Source organism: Colobus angolensis, unplaced genomic scaffold (genome assembly GCF_000951035.1).
Source record: "Colobus angolensis palliatus isolate OR3802 unplaced genomic scaffold, Cang.pa_1.0 Scaffold100, whole genome shotgun sequence".
In the NCBI taxonomy this organism is placed as follows: domain Eukaryota; kingdom Metazoa; phylum Chordata; class Mammalia; order Primates; family Cercopithecidae; genus Colobus; species Colobus angolensis.
This window is the reverse complement of record NW_012110920.1, coordinates 8,298,751-8,315,547: the sequence shown is the minus strand read 5'-3', so window position 1 is coordinate 8,315,547 and position 16,797 is coordinate 8,298,751. Positions and strand designations below refer to the sequence as shown.

The 16,797-nt window shown below is 38.2% G+C and overlaps 1 protein-coding gene across 1 annotated transcript in view; it reads right to left on the bottom strand.

Annotated features, from left to right (window-relative positions):
* The window catches only part of RCOR3 (REST corepressor 3), a 59,244-nt gene extending 42,447 nt beyond the window's left edge, over positions 1-16,797 (bottom strand). The window contains exons 1-4 of the mRNA XM_011938736.1: positions 16,606-16,797; positions 5,287-5,364; positions 2,661-2,713; positions 511-672 (exon numbers count right to left, since the gene is read on the bottom strand). Coding sequence (XP_011794126.1) covers positions 511-672; positions 2,661-2,713; positions 5,287-5,364; positions 16,606-16,654 — 342 coding nt within the window. The 5' untranslated portion in view covers positions 16,655-16,797. The remainder of the gene's footprint in view (positions 1-510; positions 673-2,660; positions 2,714-5,286; positions 5,365-16,605) is intronic.

Here is a 16,797-nt window from a genome sequence, read left to right as displayed (position 1 = left end):
GTATTTTTAGTAGAGACGGGGTTTCACCGTGTTAGCCAGGATGGTCTCGATCTCCTGACCTCGTGATCCGCCTGCCTCAGCCTCCGAAAGTGCTGGATTACGGGCATGAGCCACCGCGCCCAGCCTAATAAGGACTTTTTAAAAAGGGGTTTTCATATCCAAAAATATATAAGTTGGAAAAAATCCTCGTGTCAAAGAGCGAAACATTTAAAAATAAAGTTGAAATTTTTTTTTTCCTGGAACAATAAACATACGAAATAACTCTATTACATGTATATTATTACATGTTATGTAAGTCAAAATAAAAGCTAATTTACTATAATGCAATAGCACATAACTGTCATGTAAGAGTGGTTGCAGAAAACAGGATTGTATACAAATATACCTGTTTCCAAATAGTTTTTAAAATTAAATTGAAGAATGTTTTTGTATTTAATAATTAGGAAGTGTTCAATAGTAGCTTAAGATATCATTCACATATGAACCACAGTAAGATTAAAATTACCATACCATTTGCTGAATCCTGTGAAAGCTTTTTCCATGAAAACTAAAGGCTTGTTCAAATAGGACTTTATCTTCCACTGTCCACTCATCCGGAAAGGGAGTGAAATTAGGGAGATCAGCAAGGGACTTCTCAATGTTATGTTTATGCCAGAACAACATGCCAAGTGCCTTTGAAGAGAAATCATTCCCCTTTGGTTTTAATGGACTTATGTTCCATCACACTTAAGAAAGTTAAACACAAATTAGATCAAAATCTTAAGCCTATGACTTCAACTGAAGATAGACTCACAGTTTAGGACTTTAAATCAGGGGCGCCCAGGTAGCAGACCTCATTTATTTATTTCTTTTAAATCAGGGCCTCAGAACAGTGAATGTTCTTACATACCATATTTGCTGCAGAATCTAGGAAAAACAGTGAGCTGAGGAGAGTGACTACAAAGCAGATTTGTAGGTTCACACCAAGAGTTTAACCCACATTTTAAAATTTGTCAATATGTAGGAAAAAATATGTTAAAAGGAAATTTTCCAGTAAATCCATACTTGAATGAAATGATCAGATGCCACAAAGCCAGAAATGCTCAGTTGGGGCTTAGCAGGGAGATATTTAAGTTTTAATCTTTTACAAGTATATCACAGGCTAACCATGTCCAAGAAGTAAAAGTACCTCCACTGCAACTTTAACAATTTTTTAACCACATTTAAGTTGTTTATTATCAGAACATATAAACAGAATTATTAGGAGGCATATAAATAACTTCAATGACTTGATTACCAAATCATAACAAAGACTGAAATGGACAACTTCCAAAAATTCCATAAATTCCCCTTCTATTTTAAGTAGTAGGCCTTTCTCTTTATTATAAGGTATCAAGCATCATTTAGGCCACAAACTTTTATTTTCTATGAGATATAGCCACTTTTTAAATACTGAGTTTGTTAATTTCTGTACTCTGATAACAGTCCTTTAAAATACACAGGAAAACAAACATATGTATAGTCCTATTTTAAAGGATTAACTTTCTCAAATATTAAACAGAAAGGCAAGGCTTAAAAACAAAATACGCAATCAAAGGCTTCAAAATTCACAAAAAAGTTAATTACATTTAGGTAGATACAGATAAAATAAACATCTCAATTTCACAAAAATATTCCTTTACCATGTAATTGGACTATAAAGTTAGCTCTTGATAACCCAGGTTACAGATAATTTACCTTTCTTACTTATCTTAAAACAAATCTACCTATTTTACTATTCATTCTGATAAAAGTTGAAATAGTTAGTTGAAATGAGATTTAAGATCTCTTTCATTTCATTTTTCCATATTTTCCATTCCCTTATTACTAAGGATAATGTACCATATATTTGTCTCTCTATATATAGTGTATTATATATAACACAGTGTATTACATAATACACATTATATAAATACATTATAGTCTATTTAATATAACTTATCTCCACGGCTATGTTATACTTACTAAATTCAATGACATTACTATATTTTGTATGCAGAAAAAGACCAATCTGTGGGTAGCCAATACATCGAATTATAGTATAAAATATTAAGATAATTTCTTGATTTTAATTTTTATTTGAAGAGACAACTCTACATACAGACAGATACATCATATATAGATATATCCTTTTAAAGTTATGTAACAAAAACAGCCTTTTGTGATTTCATTCAAAATTTGTCTTAAATATTCCCTTAAATGTAAAGTTTAACTTTTAGATCCTATAGAACAAAAAGTCAAAAGAGAATTACCTCTATCATTAATAAAATTTTTTATAAATAAAAGATTTGTTTTAAAGTTCTATCTGTGTACACTGACTCCAAAATACACCAAAACCTTAACTTTTCATTTTGGAAAGCATTTGCCAGAGGAATACTGAAGGCTCCCAGAAATTTTCAGAACTCAAAGTAGAATAAGAAACAGATATATTGAGAGAAAAATATTTAAGCCCTTGAGATGAATAATGTTTATAAAAGCAAACTCCTTAATATTGAAAGGTCACTCTTTGCTAGGACTTTTGTGGTATCTATAAAATAGCTGGTCAAGATTATGCACTTTGTTAGGACAGAAACTATGATGAGATTCTCTGGATTTGGTAAATATTGAGACAAGCCTTACTATTGAAGTGTTTCTCTACATACCTGTTCCACATTGTAGCCATGCTTCTCCTTTGCAATTGCAATGTATTCATCCACTGCAATGAAATAATGGTATATAATTAATTATTTTCATTTAATTAATTTACCTAGGTCTACTTTTGTTCTTAACATAGCAAAGTAAAACAATTTATATTCCAGGGTAAAAAAATAGCCAAAGATACCTCCCATGAAATGTTACAAAACGAGACTTCTAATAGAAAGATCAGATGCTCACCTGGTTTAAAATTTTATTTAGTATAACTTATCTCTACAACTACACATTATACTTACTAAATTCAATGACATTACTATATTTTTGTATGCAGAAAAAGACCAATCTGTGGGTAGCCAATAGATTTAATTATTGTATAAAATATTAAGATAATTTCTTTTCTAATAGTCTTTATTTGAAGAGAGTTAGCCGTTTAAGACCCTTTCACATATTTAGAGTTGATCCAAAGCCTTTACCATTCCATTTTTGATTGATGTATAAAGGATAGCTTATAGTTCTGCCAGTTATACATAACAATGACACATTTAAGTATGCTTCAGTACTCCTAAATTTTCTTCAGCTCTTCCTGCTTGTAATACAAAGCATGTTTGAGTATTCCACTTTCATTTATCTTCCATATGCAATTAAGCCAACAGAATTATTTAGATAAGCAGTTTCAATGATGATAAACTGGCTATTATTTCAAGGCCTCATTGCTGAGAAGTCCGACACATTCACCAGAACTCAGTTTTATGTGAACTCCATAAAATCGCTCTTCCTTGATTCTAATTAATTTTTATATGTGTGTGTATGTATAAATTAACTTTTTGGAAATATTTTTGAGAAGCAGTGGTTAAGAATCCTGATTCTGGAACAGCTAGTCTACCTGGGTTTGATTATCAGCTTATTGCTGTTTTTTTGACTTTGGCCAAGTAACTTTTGATCTTTGTGTACCTTAGTTTCCTCACTCTAAATAGTTGTTAAAAACAGTACCTTCCTCCTATGATTAAATAGTTAATAAATGGAAAATTCCCAGAACAGCACCTGATCCATTTTAAGAATTTTATAAGTATTTGCTGTGATTATTAGTCAGTACAGTCTAATATACGAATATGCTCTTATAACAATAATGCTGTTAGAATAAAATGTTTAAATGTATGCTATCAAATCTCCCCAAAAAGGTAAGCTTTTTGTGTAGAAAACCCAAATATTACATTTTGTTTACAGCCCAAAGCACTTAAATACATGACAGGTCTAAATATATGCTGAACAATACCAATTGACTTGTGGTTTCCAACCCTGGCTATGCATTACAATCAGTGTGGGAGCTTTTAAAAAATAAGACATCCAGGATCCACCCTTGAAGCCTCTGACTTACTTGGTCTGAGAAAGAGACTAGACATAAGTACTTAAAAAAAAAAATTCCCCAAGTGATTCCAATGCACTTCCAGGGCTGCAAAACCATCGCCCTAGACCTTCATTTAAATATTCCACATGAACACTACACTACCAGGACTCTCTGGCTGAATTTTGTTTCCACTTTGCTAAGAAATGAACCATTGTATAAAACAGAACTAAGCCAGCAAAATTCAATGATACCCTGATGCTCAGTTTGTGAATGAAAACGTTTGTCTGTAATGAGGATTGAACCTGGGAAACTAATAGTCTCTTTCAGGTTCTCATTAAACAGTCCCAGGCCAGATGAATAATTTCATGTTTTCTGTTAGGAATGCTTCAAGGGCACACAATTTCTAGACTACCAGCTAGACCTTTGGCTGGTGTTTTACAGCTCTTAAATAGAAAGACTTATCAGGTAAGCAGAAACATACTCGGTTTTCAATTTTTAGCTCTCTTATTGCATCAATAAGCATGATTTGACTTACTATACACGATAGGATATCATTAATTTTCATGGGACTAAATAAATCAGACACCTTTAAGATGTTAGTAAATATTCTAAAAAGACAAGCTTATCTTACAGCTGCTAGAATTAACTGTTCAGTGTCGTTGTTGTTCTTGTTGTTATTTAACAAACTAAATGATAACTGAATGGAGGGGTGGGGATCTTAGTGTTGTTACCTGCACGTTTCCTACATCTGATGTGCCGCAAAGGATCAGGTCCGCTACATCACATTGAAGTCTAAAGCCACACCATGATTCAAGAAGTGCATGGTCAATGATCCAGAAGGTCTCCGTCCAGAAATGGAGAGCACAAAGATGACCTGATGGCTGCTGAAGTCAGTTCTTTCCCCTTTCCTCTTTAAAATGGTAATGATAGTGGGCTCTTTGAAGTTTGAAGGCATGTCTTTACCGCTCCAAATACTGAGGAAAAGCCTGGGCAGATGTCTACATAGTAACTCCCTCCCCTGCTTGAGGATTTAAGCAGCAATGCCATCAGATCCTAGGTTTTTCATTCTTCATGGGCCTGACACAAATTGGAATGATCAACCCACTATCTTCCAAAAGGAAAAACATTCTAATATAACAACCTCCATTAAAAAAAAATAAGAATAATAATAAAAACAAAGACAAAACTGTTTTATGAGAATCTAAAAGACCCAAAAACAAATATAAATCACATTTTGAATTGGGTGATAAACTCCTGCTGACATTAACATTCAATTTCAGAAAACTTACATTTGGCATCTGGGATAGTGTGATATGGAGACCATACAAGCATCCCTCCATTGTCTTTATCTGTGTACTTTGTAGCACCTGGGGGAAAAAAATAATTACTTTGAATATGATGGATTTTATTTACACTGAAAGTAAGTATAAACAAAGTAAGCTGGCCGGGCACGGTGGCTCATCCCTGTAATCCCAGTACTTTGGGCGGGCGAGGTGGGCGGATCACGAGGTCAGATAGAGACCATCTTGGCTAACACGGTGAAACCCCGTCTCTACTAAAAATATGAAAACGAAAAATTAGCCAGGCATGGTGGCGGGCACCTGTAGTTCCAGCTACCCGGGAGGCTGAGGCAAGAAAATAGTGTGATTCCGGGAGGCAGAGCTTGCAGTAAGAAAAGATGTGCCACTGCACTCCAGCCTGGATGACAGAGCGAGACTCCATCTCAAAAAAAAAAAAAAGTAAGCTTTATTTCAGTTTTAGTACAGTATCTGCAAAGGATGACAAGGAAAGAAAATACAGGAAAACAGAAGGAAAACAGATTTACATTACATATAGTAAATATCTTGTTTATAAAAATTAAGGAAATTTTACAAATGTTGGTTTATTCCTTTTAAAGTAAAAAAGACTTTCTTCAGTACATTACATATCTCTACTTGACAGAAGGTAATAAATCTGATATAAACTTCCATACATTACTTAGAGATCATCATTAAAAACTCAAGACTTTTAAACAAGAAAGAATGCCTCAGGTACTGTTTTGCCCCATATCTAAATGGGTCAAGTTGCTGTAATTTTTAAACACTTATGTCTGCTTTTTATTTAATTTTATTTCTTGGTAAGGGTCTGCCAGCTATTCACTTTTAAACTTAAGTTCATTTATGACATTTTATATTTATAAAAGTTTGTGCTCTATATTAGAAGAAAAGTCAAGAAAAATAAAAATAAAAAAGGCTGGGTGCAGTGGCTCACGCCTGTAATCCCAGCACTTTGGGAGGCTAAGGCAGGCAGATCATCAGAGGTCAGGAGTTCAAGACCAGCCTTGCCAACATGGTGAAACCCCGTCTCTACTAAAAATGCGAAAATTAGCCAGGTGTGGTGGCACACGCCTGTAATCCCAGCTACTGGGGAGGCTGAGGCAGGAGAATCACTTGAACCTGGGAGGCGGAGGTTGCAGTGAGCCGAGATCATACAGCTGCACTCTAACCTGGGTATCAGTGCCAGGCTTCGTCTCAAAAAAAAAAAGTCAAGGTAAAAAAGTTAATGCAATTTCTTCTTAATATAATCTCAAAGTCTACTTCTACTTCTGACTTGGAAGAATACTTTCTTTCTTTTAAAAGATGAGAAGTCTGGCTATGTTGCCTAGGCTGGTCTCGAACTACTGGCCTCAAGCAATACTACTGCCTCAGCCTTCCAAGTAGTTGGGATCACAGCTGCATGCCACCACACCCAGCCTCTAATTTATTTATAATATTTTATAGCCTAGAAAGTCAGAAAAATCAAGCCCTATTAAACCTTCAGATAAATGAAGAATCAACAGCATGAAGGCCTAAGACAGCTATGCCAGAGCCAAGTTATATGCCTGTAGACTCTATTATTTTAATCATTCAGTGTTATTCTTCTGGTCTACCTAATTCTTAGTTGCATTTAATTCATTAAAACTATCAACAAATGAAGCATTGCTGCCACTTTTTTTTTTTTTTTTTGAGATGAAGTTTCACTCTTGTTGCCCAGGCTGTTCAATAGCACGATCTAGGCTCACTGCAACCTCTGCCTCCCAAGTTCAAGTGATTCTCCTGCCTCAGCCTCCGGAGTAACTGGGATTACAGGCATGCACCACCGCGCCCAGCTAATTTTTGTATTTTAGTAGAGACAGGGTTTTACCATGTTGGCCAGGCTGGTCTTCAACTCCTGACCTCGTGATCTGCCTGCCTCGGCCTGCCAAAGTGCTACAGGAACGCGCCACCATGCTTGGCTAACTTTGTATTTTTAGTAGAGACAAGGTTTCTCCATGTTAGTCAGGCTGGTCTCGAACTCCCAACCTCAGGTGATCAACGCACCTCGGCCTCCCAAAGTGCTGGGATGACAGGCGGGAGCCACTGCACCCGGCTCATAAATGACTTTTATGTGGTACTGATAATTACCATTAATAGCCAGAATTCTAAAATTACTCACATAAAATATTAAAATAATTCCGAGGTTAAACTGTAATCCTTTATAAAGTTATAAGATACCTGGAATGAAGAACATTCATTTCTAGTGGTAGGAGAACTACTACTATAATCTCCATCTAGAGAAGTTATCTATCAGGCAATAATATAGTATCATTCAATATTTTTATTTTTAGAGAAGCATCATATATCATTACTGATCAACACATTTTAGTTAAAAAATCATACATTGCCATAAAATATAAATTTATCTTAAAATTCTATGTATGTTATAAGGAAAATTAAGAAGAAAAGAGAACTGAAAGAAGAAACACTACCAAAGTATTCGAAAGCCTTTTGTATTTTGTCGTATCTTTAATAAAAGAAGACACAAAAGCATGAGCTGAGAATTTAGGAAAATGCCAAATTACAGTTCATTATGTAAAATTTATATTCAATGCAAATAAACTGGCCAAGCCCTGTGGCTCAAGCCTGTAATCCCAGCACTTTGGGAGGCTGAGGTGGGAGGATCACTTGAGGTCAGAAGTTCAAGACCAGCCTGACCAACATGGAGAAACCCCATCTCTACTAAAAATACAAAAATTAGCTGGGTGTGGTTGGTGCATGCCTGTAATCCCAGCTACTTTATTGAGGTGATCAATAAAGCACTAATCCTGAGGCAGGATGATCACTTGAACCCGGGAGGCGGAGGTTGCGGTGAGCCGAGATTGCGCTATTGCACTCCAGCCTGGGCAACAAGAGCGAAACTCCACCTCGGAAAAAAAAAAAAAAAAAGAAACTTTGAGATATCTTTTTAAAACTTCAATATTAAGATACATATTTAAGTTTTCACCCTGTAAACAAAAATACAAACACAAAATAGTCAACCCACTCAATGGTAATAAAACAAAAACCCTATTTAAGTTGGTCAGAAGCCTTTACTTAATTCATAAAATCTAATGTTATACAAAGTGAATATCCTAAACTTCAATCCTTTAATATGGAACTGATTATTTTGCACAATGGAATCATGACAATAAGATCATTTAAATCCTACTTAACAGAACATGAAATGCAACAAAGAAAGTTTTCCATTAAGTCTCAAGTCTTAATGGCGTATCATGCTAAATATTGAAACATAATTTCCTTGCATCTCATTCTTGCCTTACAGAAAGTCTGAATTAAAATATCTTCATTAAATGGCCCTTCTCAAACAGGTATTAAACTATTTTTTTAATTTTTCCGCATAAAAAAATAACAGCTACAGGCTGGGAGCAGTGGCTCTTACCTATAATCTCAGTACTTTCGGAGGCCAAGGAGGGTGGATGGCTTGAGCCCAGGAGTTTGAGGCCAGTCTGGGAAACACAGTGAGACCCTGTCTCTACTAAAACTATAAAAAATTAGCTGGATGTGGTCGCGTGCACTTGTAGTCCCAGTTACTCAAGAGGCTGAGGTGGGAGGATCGCTTGAGCCCAGGAGTTCGAGGCTGCCGTGAGTCATGACCACACTACTGAACTCCAGCCTGGGCAACAGAGCAAGACCCTGTCTCAATAAATAAGTTTCCAAAAAAATTCTGAGCATTGTAATTAAGGGTTCGATCTGACAGAAACTGGTATCCAAGCTGTGGGAACTAACAGCTCTTCCAATGTGGGTGAGCGGGTAGAGGACAGAGGAAAGGCATACATAGAGCCACCCTGTCTGATAGCAGAGAATGCCTAATTAAGCATTTCACAATTTTCCTTCCCTAACTCTGAACTGGACTCTACTATTTTCAATTATATATGTGTCAACTAGGCCCAAGAGATGACTGATACAGGAAATGAGGGATATTTTAGTGCAATGGTTAAGAGTATGAACTATAGAGCCCAACTCCCAGAGTCTGAATACCAGCTCTGCTACTTGGTAGCTGTGTCACCTTGGATAAATCTATTTAATCTGTCTGTGCCTCAGTTTTCCTTATCTCTAAAAATATGGATGATGAGAGTACCTATCTGACAGAGTTGCTCAAAAATTAAATGAATATAAGTACGTGGCATATGGTAAGCATTATCTAAGATTTAATTATTATTATTACTAGTATATGCTTATTGAAGACAGTTCTTTCTTAAGTTCCTTCCTTCTTTATCCTAAAAAGGCTTCTTCTCACTGTATCAACTACAAATGAATAAAACCTCAAGGGAATATATCGCAAAAATGGCTGATGTCCTCTCTCGCCAACCCCTTGAAAATGAAATTGAATAGCTGTAATGACCTTTATGTTTTTCTCACAATTCAGACGTGATTCCTTTCCTATAAAATAGGAGAAAGTAACATGTACTATTAAAAATAATTTATCTACCTCTTGGGATGCTTTGCATCCAATAAGTTTTACCTTTTTCATTGTAAAAGTCAGAATGAACTAAAACATTAAATAGACATTAACCCCATGTTTATTTTGTTTTTATCTGTAACAATATTTAAGATTATACCTCAAAACTATCTGATATTTAGAAACAGTACTGAGACTCAAACCTGACCCACCAACAAAACAACCATGACTTAAAGTACCTGATCTTCTGAACAGATTAAAAAACAAACCAAAACCTAGATAGCAAGCTACTATTATTTTAAAAGACTATAGTAGCATATCAGTTCTGAAAATAAAATTGTTGAACAATCAATTGTCTTCAGTTTTAGATAAAACATTTAAAGGTTAATCACTTTGAAATTATTAGATCTTTTAACTGGAGTCTTACATTTATAAGACTGCTGGAGAAAACCAACGACTAGGAAGGGAAAATATAATTCAATAAACTAAGATTTCCACATCAATAAAAATAAAAATCTATTACTTTTTAGATTTCCTTTAGGACATTAAAAATAAGGACTTTGAAGATGATCATGGAACAAATATACTATATAAAGAACTCAAATACTGAGAATATTAAAATGTACTAAATATATTGTAACATTTTACTACTTATATACTAGGTTCTAAATTATATACTTAATATATACCAACTTCAAACTTGGGTAAACAAAGACTTTCCCGGGGCACATGAGCACGAGTAAGTTTCAAGAGAATCAATTTTCAGAACTTTAACTTCCCTGTGTTCTCTTTCCCAAGACAATCTGCCTGAAAACTCACATGTGGTCAAATGGTAAGAGGTTAGACTCATTCTACTTCCATCATCTCTCTTCCCAAATGCCCGTCTCTCACTTAAAAAAAAAATAAAAGGGCACCATCTCTCATGCATTCCAAATCTTACAAGAGTACATGACCCAAAATGTTAAACCCTCCAGGGTTTCAAACAGTGTGTCAGGAAAACACTCCTTTACTCAAGGCACCATAACTACTAGAGTTTTAATCAATTATGCATTAATTGTAATAACTCAAGCCAGAAGAGATGTAACACTCAGAACCTTACTCACAGGTGATCAATAAAGCACTTTATTTTATTTTACTTTATTTATTCATTTGAGACAGAATCTCACTCTGTCGCCTAGGCTGGAGTGCAATGGTGCAATCTCGGCTCACTCCAACCTCCACCTCCCGGGTTCATGCAATTCTGCCTCAGCCTTTCAAGTAGCTGGGATTACAGGTGCCCACCACCATACCCAGCTAATTTTTTGTATTTTTAGTAGGGATGGGGTTTTGCCATGTTGGCCAGGCTGGTCTTGAACTCCTGACCTCAAGGGATCCACCTGCCTTGGCCTCCCGAAGTGCTGGGATTACAAGCATGAGCCACTGCGCCGGCCCAATAAAACACTTAAAAGCACACAAAAAAATTATATAAGATAAAATTCTGTGGAGAAAACGCATGGAAATGACTTCAAAGACGAAAAGGAACAATGTAAACTTTCAGAATGTTAGAAGCTTGTCTCTATATTTTACAAAATAGTACTATTACATCACTGTAGTATTTATATTTAATTGGATACATTTAAAATAAAGATATAAAGACTTCATTATCAAAGTATTAGTATTTTCAATACACTACAGATTATATTTTTCAACTATTTAAATGCAGTGGGCCGGGCGCGGTGGCTCAAGCCTGTAATCCCAGCACTTTGGGAGGCCGAGACGGGTGGATCACGAGGTCAGGAGATCGAGACCATCCTGGCTAATATGGTGAAACCCCGTCTCTACTAAAAATACAAAAACTAGCCGGGCGAGGTGGCGGGTGCCTGTGGTCCCAGCTACTTGGGAGGCTGAGGCAGGAGAATGGCATAAACCCGGAAGGCGGAGCTTGCAGTGAGCTGAGATCCGGCCACTACACTCCAGTCCGGGCGACAGAGCGAGACTCCGCCTCAAAAAAAATAAAAAATAAAAAATAAAAAAATAAATGCAGTGACAAGTAATAGATGTTGACTAAAAATATGTGAATCTTTTTTCAAAATTATTTCATGGATATGTAAGTAAAATATTTTGAAAACCACTGCTTTATACACAGTATTTTTCACTTAATCTTGTGATATTCTTAACATCATCATCCTTTTACAAACGAGAAAACTAAGGCCTAGAGAAGTCAGGTGGTTCACCCAAGGCTATTACGCCGTATTAGATTAAAGGCATATGATGAGATACAAACGAGAAAACTAAGGCCTAGAGAAGTCAGGTGGTTCATCCAAGGCTATTACGCCATATTAGATTAAAGGCATATGATAAGAAATTAGGCTCTACACACAAAAAGCGTTCTCATGATGTAAGTACAGTTAGTAGGCACTAAATAAAATTGGGAAGATCTAGTGAACAATGGAAAGAAAATAATCAGAAATATAGTTAGTAAGGACATTATTAGCAAAGGTTCCGTAATTAAGGTAAACTGTTCCTAATCTCTGACCTTCAGTAATTCCAATATAAATCTCAATTCTTCTCATATTTCCTAAAATAATCACTTTAATAAATTTTCTTTTTTTGAGACCGAGTCTCATTCTGTCACCTAGGGTATAGCACAGTGGCACCATCATAGTTTACTGCAGCCTCAACTTCCTGGACTCAAGTGATCTCCCACCTCAGTCTTCTGAGTAGCTGGAAGTACAGATGTGGTATGCCACAACACTTGGCTAATTTTTAAATTTTCTGTAGTGACAGGGTCCCACTATGTTTCCCAGGCTGGTCTCAAACTCCTGGGCTCAAGCGATCCTCTCACCTCAGCCTCCCAAAATGCTGGGATTATACCCATGAGCGTTGGGATTATACCCATGAGGGATAGCCCTGGTCAATTCATTCTTTACCTGTTTAATTTTTATCATCATCACTATCACCTTTTCCAATAAAATTAGCCTACATAAAAAATCCTCTTAATTTTTCTACATTCTGATCACAGCAGATTTTACAAACTCAGCACCCAAGGAATTTTTCTTTCAAATGACTTCTAGAACTATGGGTCAACAATCTCCATAAAGATGGATTGAGTGGTTTAGGAGACAAAGATAATGAGAAAGAGAAGAGAGAGGAGCTAACCATGTCTCAATTTCCATAATTAATAAATATCTTTTTGGCAGGGTGCAGTGGCTCAAGCCTGTAATCCCAATACTTTGGGAGTTCAAGACTAGCCCGGCCAACATGGTGAAACCTCTTCTCTACAAAAATACAAAAAAAAAAAAAAAAATTAGCCGGGCACGGTAGCACGTGCCTGTAGTTCCAGTTACTTGGGAGGCTGAGGCAGGAGAATTGCTTGAACCCAGGAGGTGGAGGTTGCAGTGAGCCAAGATCGTACCACTGCACTCCAGCCTGAGCAAGACTCTGTCAAAAAAAAAAACTTTTCGTCTATTATTTTTCCCAAGGTAATGTGTTTATATTCTCACCTAATTATATTGATGTGAAAAACACAACAGCACAACATTTATAATAAAATAGATCAGCAGTATAATGTTGAATGGCAGAGGTCCAGTATTTCCCTGTAAAAAATGCCCAAAAACTGATAATCTACGTTTGATTGATAAGATTAGCCTTTAACAGGTAAGAGAAGCCCTCCTAAGTTTAAATGATAGTCAGTTTTAATTCTGTCCTTGGGTTCGGTATGCTTCTGGAGAAGACTATTAAGCAGAAAATGAGTAAGTGAACTTAAAGAAAGTGATGTCTAGCCTTATTCTAATAATAAAATTCAATTAGTCTGAGTAAATAAATGGAAAATATGACTTTAATGACTTTAAAAACATTTCAGTGATTTTTTTTTCTCCTCAAATATTCTATTCAGGTTGAAAATAAGCAAAATATTATTGTGGATTAAGTTAGTTAACAATGGTCACGTAAAACCACATTAATATTATTCTAAGTGATTATTCTCGAAATTTGGAAATTTGTTCCAGTGTTCAGTTTATCCTGAAACAAAAAAGATGCTTTCCAATCATCAGATCAATGCTTTCCAATATAATGCTATGGCATGTACAAGTTTGTTCCAGCATTAAGTCTGGCTCTTAAACACAAGACTCCTAATAAAACTGTATATAGTTGTCTATGAAATAAATATTGACTCAGAAATCTACCCATTGGGGCAAAATGATAGATATATTAACTTAAGAAATAATTGTAGCCGGGCGTGGTGGCTCAAGCCTGTAAACCCAGCACTTTGGGAGGCCGAGACGGGCGAATCACGAGGTCAGGAGATCGAGACCATCCTGGCTAACACGGTGAAACCCCGTCTCCACTAAAAAATACAAAAAACTAGCCGGGCGAGGTGGCGGCGCCTGTAGTCCCAGCTACCCGGGAGGCTGAGGCGAATGGCGCGAACCCGGGAGGCGGAGCTTGCAGTGAGCTGAGATCCGGCCACAGCACTCCAGCCTGGGTGACAGAGCGAGACTCCGTCTCAAAAAAAAAAAAAAAGAAATAATTGTAGCTGCTGAGGTCTAATTTGGAAATAACTATCACTACTAAAACAAACACAGACTCCCAATGAAAGCTCCAAATCAGAAAGGTGTGAATATATCCAGAATAATTCTTCATAATTACAAATTTTAATCTTTATAGAATTAACTGCCGTATGTCCATCATTTAATACTGGTAAGAATTCCATTAAATAGTTTTTATAGGCTGGGCGCGGTGGGTGGTTCACACCTGTAATCCCAGCACTTTGGGAGGTTGAGGCAGGCAGATCACGAGGTCAGGAGTTCAAGATCAGCCTGGCTAAGATGGCGAAACCCCATCTCTACTAAAAATATAAAAATTAGCTGCGCATGGTGGCGCGTGCCTGTAGTCCCAGCTACTCAGGAGGCTGAGGCAGGAGAATCACTTGAACCCAGGAGGTGGAGGTTGCAGTGAGCCGAGATCGCGCCACTGCACTCCAGCCTGAGAGACAGAGCAAGACTTCATCTCAAAAAAAAAAAAGTTTTTCTAGCCAGGCATACTGAGGCGCAGGGATAGTGTGTGGCTTGCTCAGACCACAAAAAGAAGAGCTGGCAGTTAGGAATTCAAATTTTTTATTTTTATTTTTTTTTTGAGATGGCGTCTCACTCTGTCACCCAGGCTGGAATGCAGTGGCGTGATCTCGGCTCACTGCAACCTCAGCCTCCCAGGTTCAAGCGATTCTCCTGCCTCAGCCTCCCGAGTAGCTGGGATTACAGGTGCGTGCCACCACGCTCGGCTAATTTTTTGTGTTTTCAGTAGAGACGGGGTTTCACCGTGTTAGCCAGGACGGTCTCGATCTCCTGACATCGTGATCTGCCTGCCTCAGCCTCCCAAAGTGCTGAGATTACAGGCGTGAGCCACGGCACGTGGCCTGAATTCAGTCTCTTAAAGCCAAAGTGTGCTCCTTCTAAATGTCAAGTAAACCCAGAGGGAGGAGAGTGGTGTGAAAGTGCCATTCACCTACTAGCAACATCAATAAAGAAAATTAGCTTCATAAAATATTTAAAATTATTTGAAGCCCATCAGTATATACACTGATAGTCTTTAAATAAAATATATTCCCAGCCGGTCATTTAGAAGGCAACCCAGATCTAGTGAACACTCTTGCATCACTGTTTTCACCTATTAAAAATGAAACTGTCCTGACAATCATTTTAACACTCATTACTTTTTATCCTCCTCATTTGGGACAGGAGGAGGAGCTGCTATCTGAAATCCAAATGGTAGATAAATATCATTTTGCATTTCCTAACAGGTAGAGGAGGGACAAAAAATACACCTCTGTATTCTAATAATTAAACATTCTGTTTCTTCCCAAGAAAATACAAGTAAACTCTTTAATATGTAACACAGAAATCGAAGGTCTGACACAAACGCAGTATTATGAAGGGGCACCGGGCAAAAAAATTGACGAATTGTAAGGAGGGAAATAAAAAGGTGGGCCGCTCTGAAAGTCTGTCCAAAGCCTGAACTGAGAAGGGTCTCGGGCAGGGTGGGGAGAAGGAAACGCGCTCCACTCCGAGAGGCTCCAGCAAGGGCGCCTCCATATGCGGAACTCTCGCCCAATCCCCGCACAAGCTGAAATCTCGTGACCGCCGGGGAGCCTGTTTGGAGAAAAGTAGACAGGGAGCCCGCAAGCTGGGTTGGCAGAGGACGCTGGAACCTGGCTGCTCGGGGAGAAAATGTCTCCTTGGCAGCTGCAGCCACTGTCCTGTGGTCTAACTTCCCAGGGCTGGCTGGCGAGCGAGGTGTGCCTGCCGCTGGCGTCTCCCCACCCCCTTCCCCCACCCCTTTCTCTCCGCGGCTCCCGCACTCCGCAGAGCTGCCGCGACCAAAGCTACACCACCTAGCCAAAAAGAAAGAAAAGAGACAATCCCCGCTGCGCGCGGGTCGGCAGGGCTCGCCCTTGGCTTCCCCGGCCGGTGACAGCCGCCCTGGCCTCCGCCGCCCGCCCGGGTGCCGAGGCGAGCGAGGTGGCAATTGACATTTGCACGGTTCGTCCACACAGTCTGCACGCCTGCTCCTCCAGTCCGCGGCCTCGGACCCTGGACTCCACCAAGGGCCGTCTCCCTCTGCTCACCCCGACCCCGCTCCAGCTCAAGGGTCAGGAAGGCGATGCCACCAGCGGGCAAGTGGCCTCCGAAGGGAACCATGTTAACCTTGCAGTGCACATATCTGCCCACACGCCCAGTGTCACAGCCCGGCCAAGCCTGACAGCCTCCCCACCACGGATGCCTGCCCAGCCCAACCCCACATCCCCTCCCGGCCCCACGCCCGGACCCCTAGCCCGTCCACCCCAAACCAAGCCCAGGAAAGGGAAGATAAGATTTTGCTTAAGCAAATGTATCTACCTGGATCAAATTCAGGGATCCGAGCTTGGTATTCGGCTCCGACTCTCATCCCAACATCTGCAAAGCAATGCCAAAAAATATATATAAAAAAATAAAAAAGAAGAAAAGAAAGAAAAAGGAAGAGACACTTAATAAAAAATAAAAATCGCTAGATGGAGAAAGAAGCGGCGGGTGGATGGGAAGATATTAACT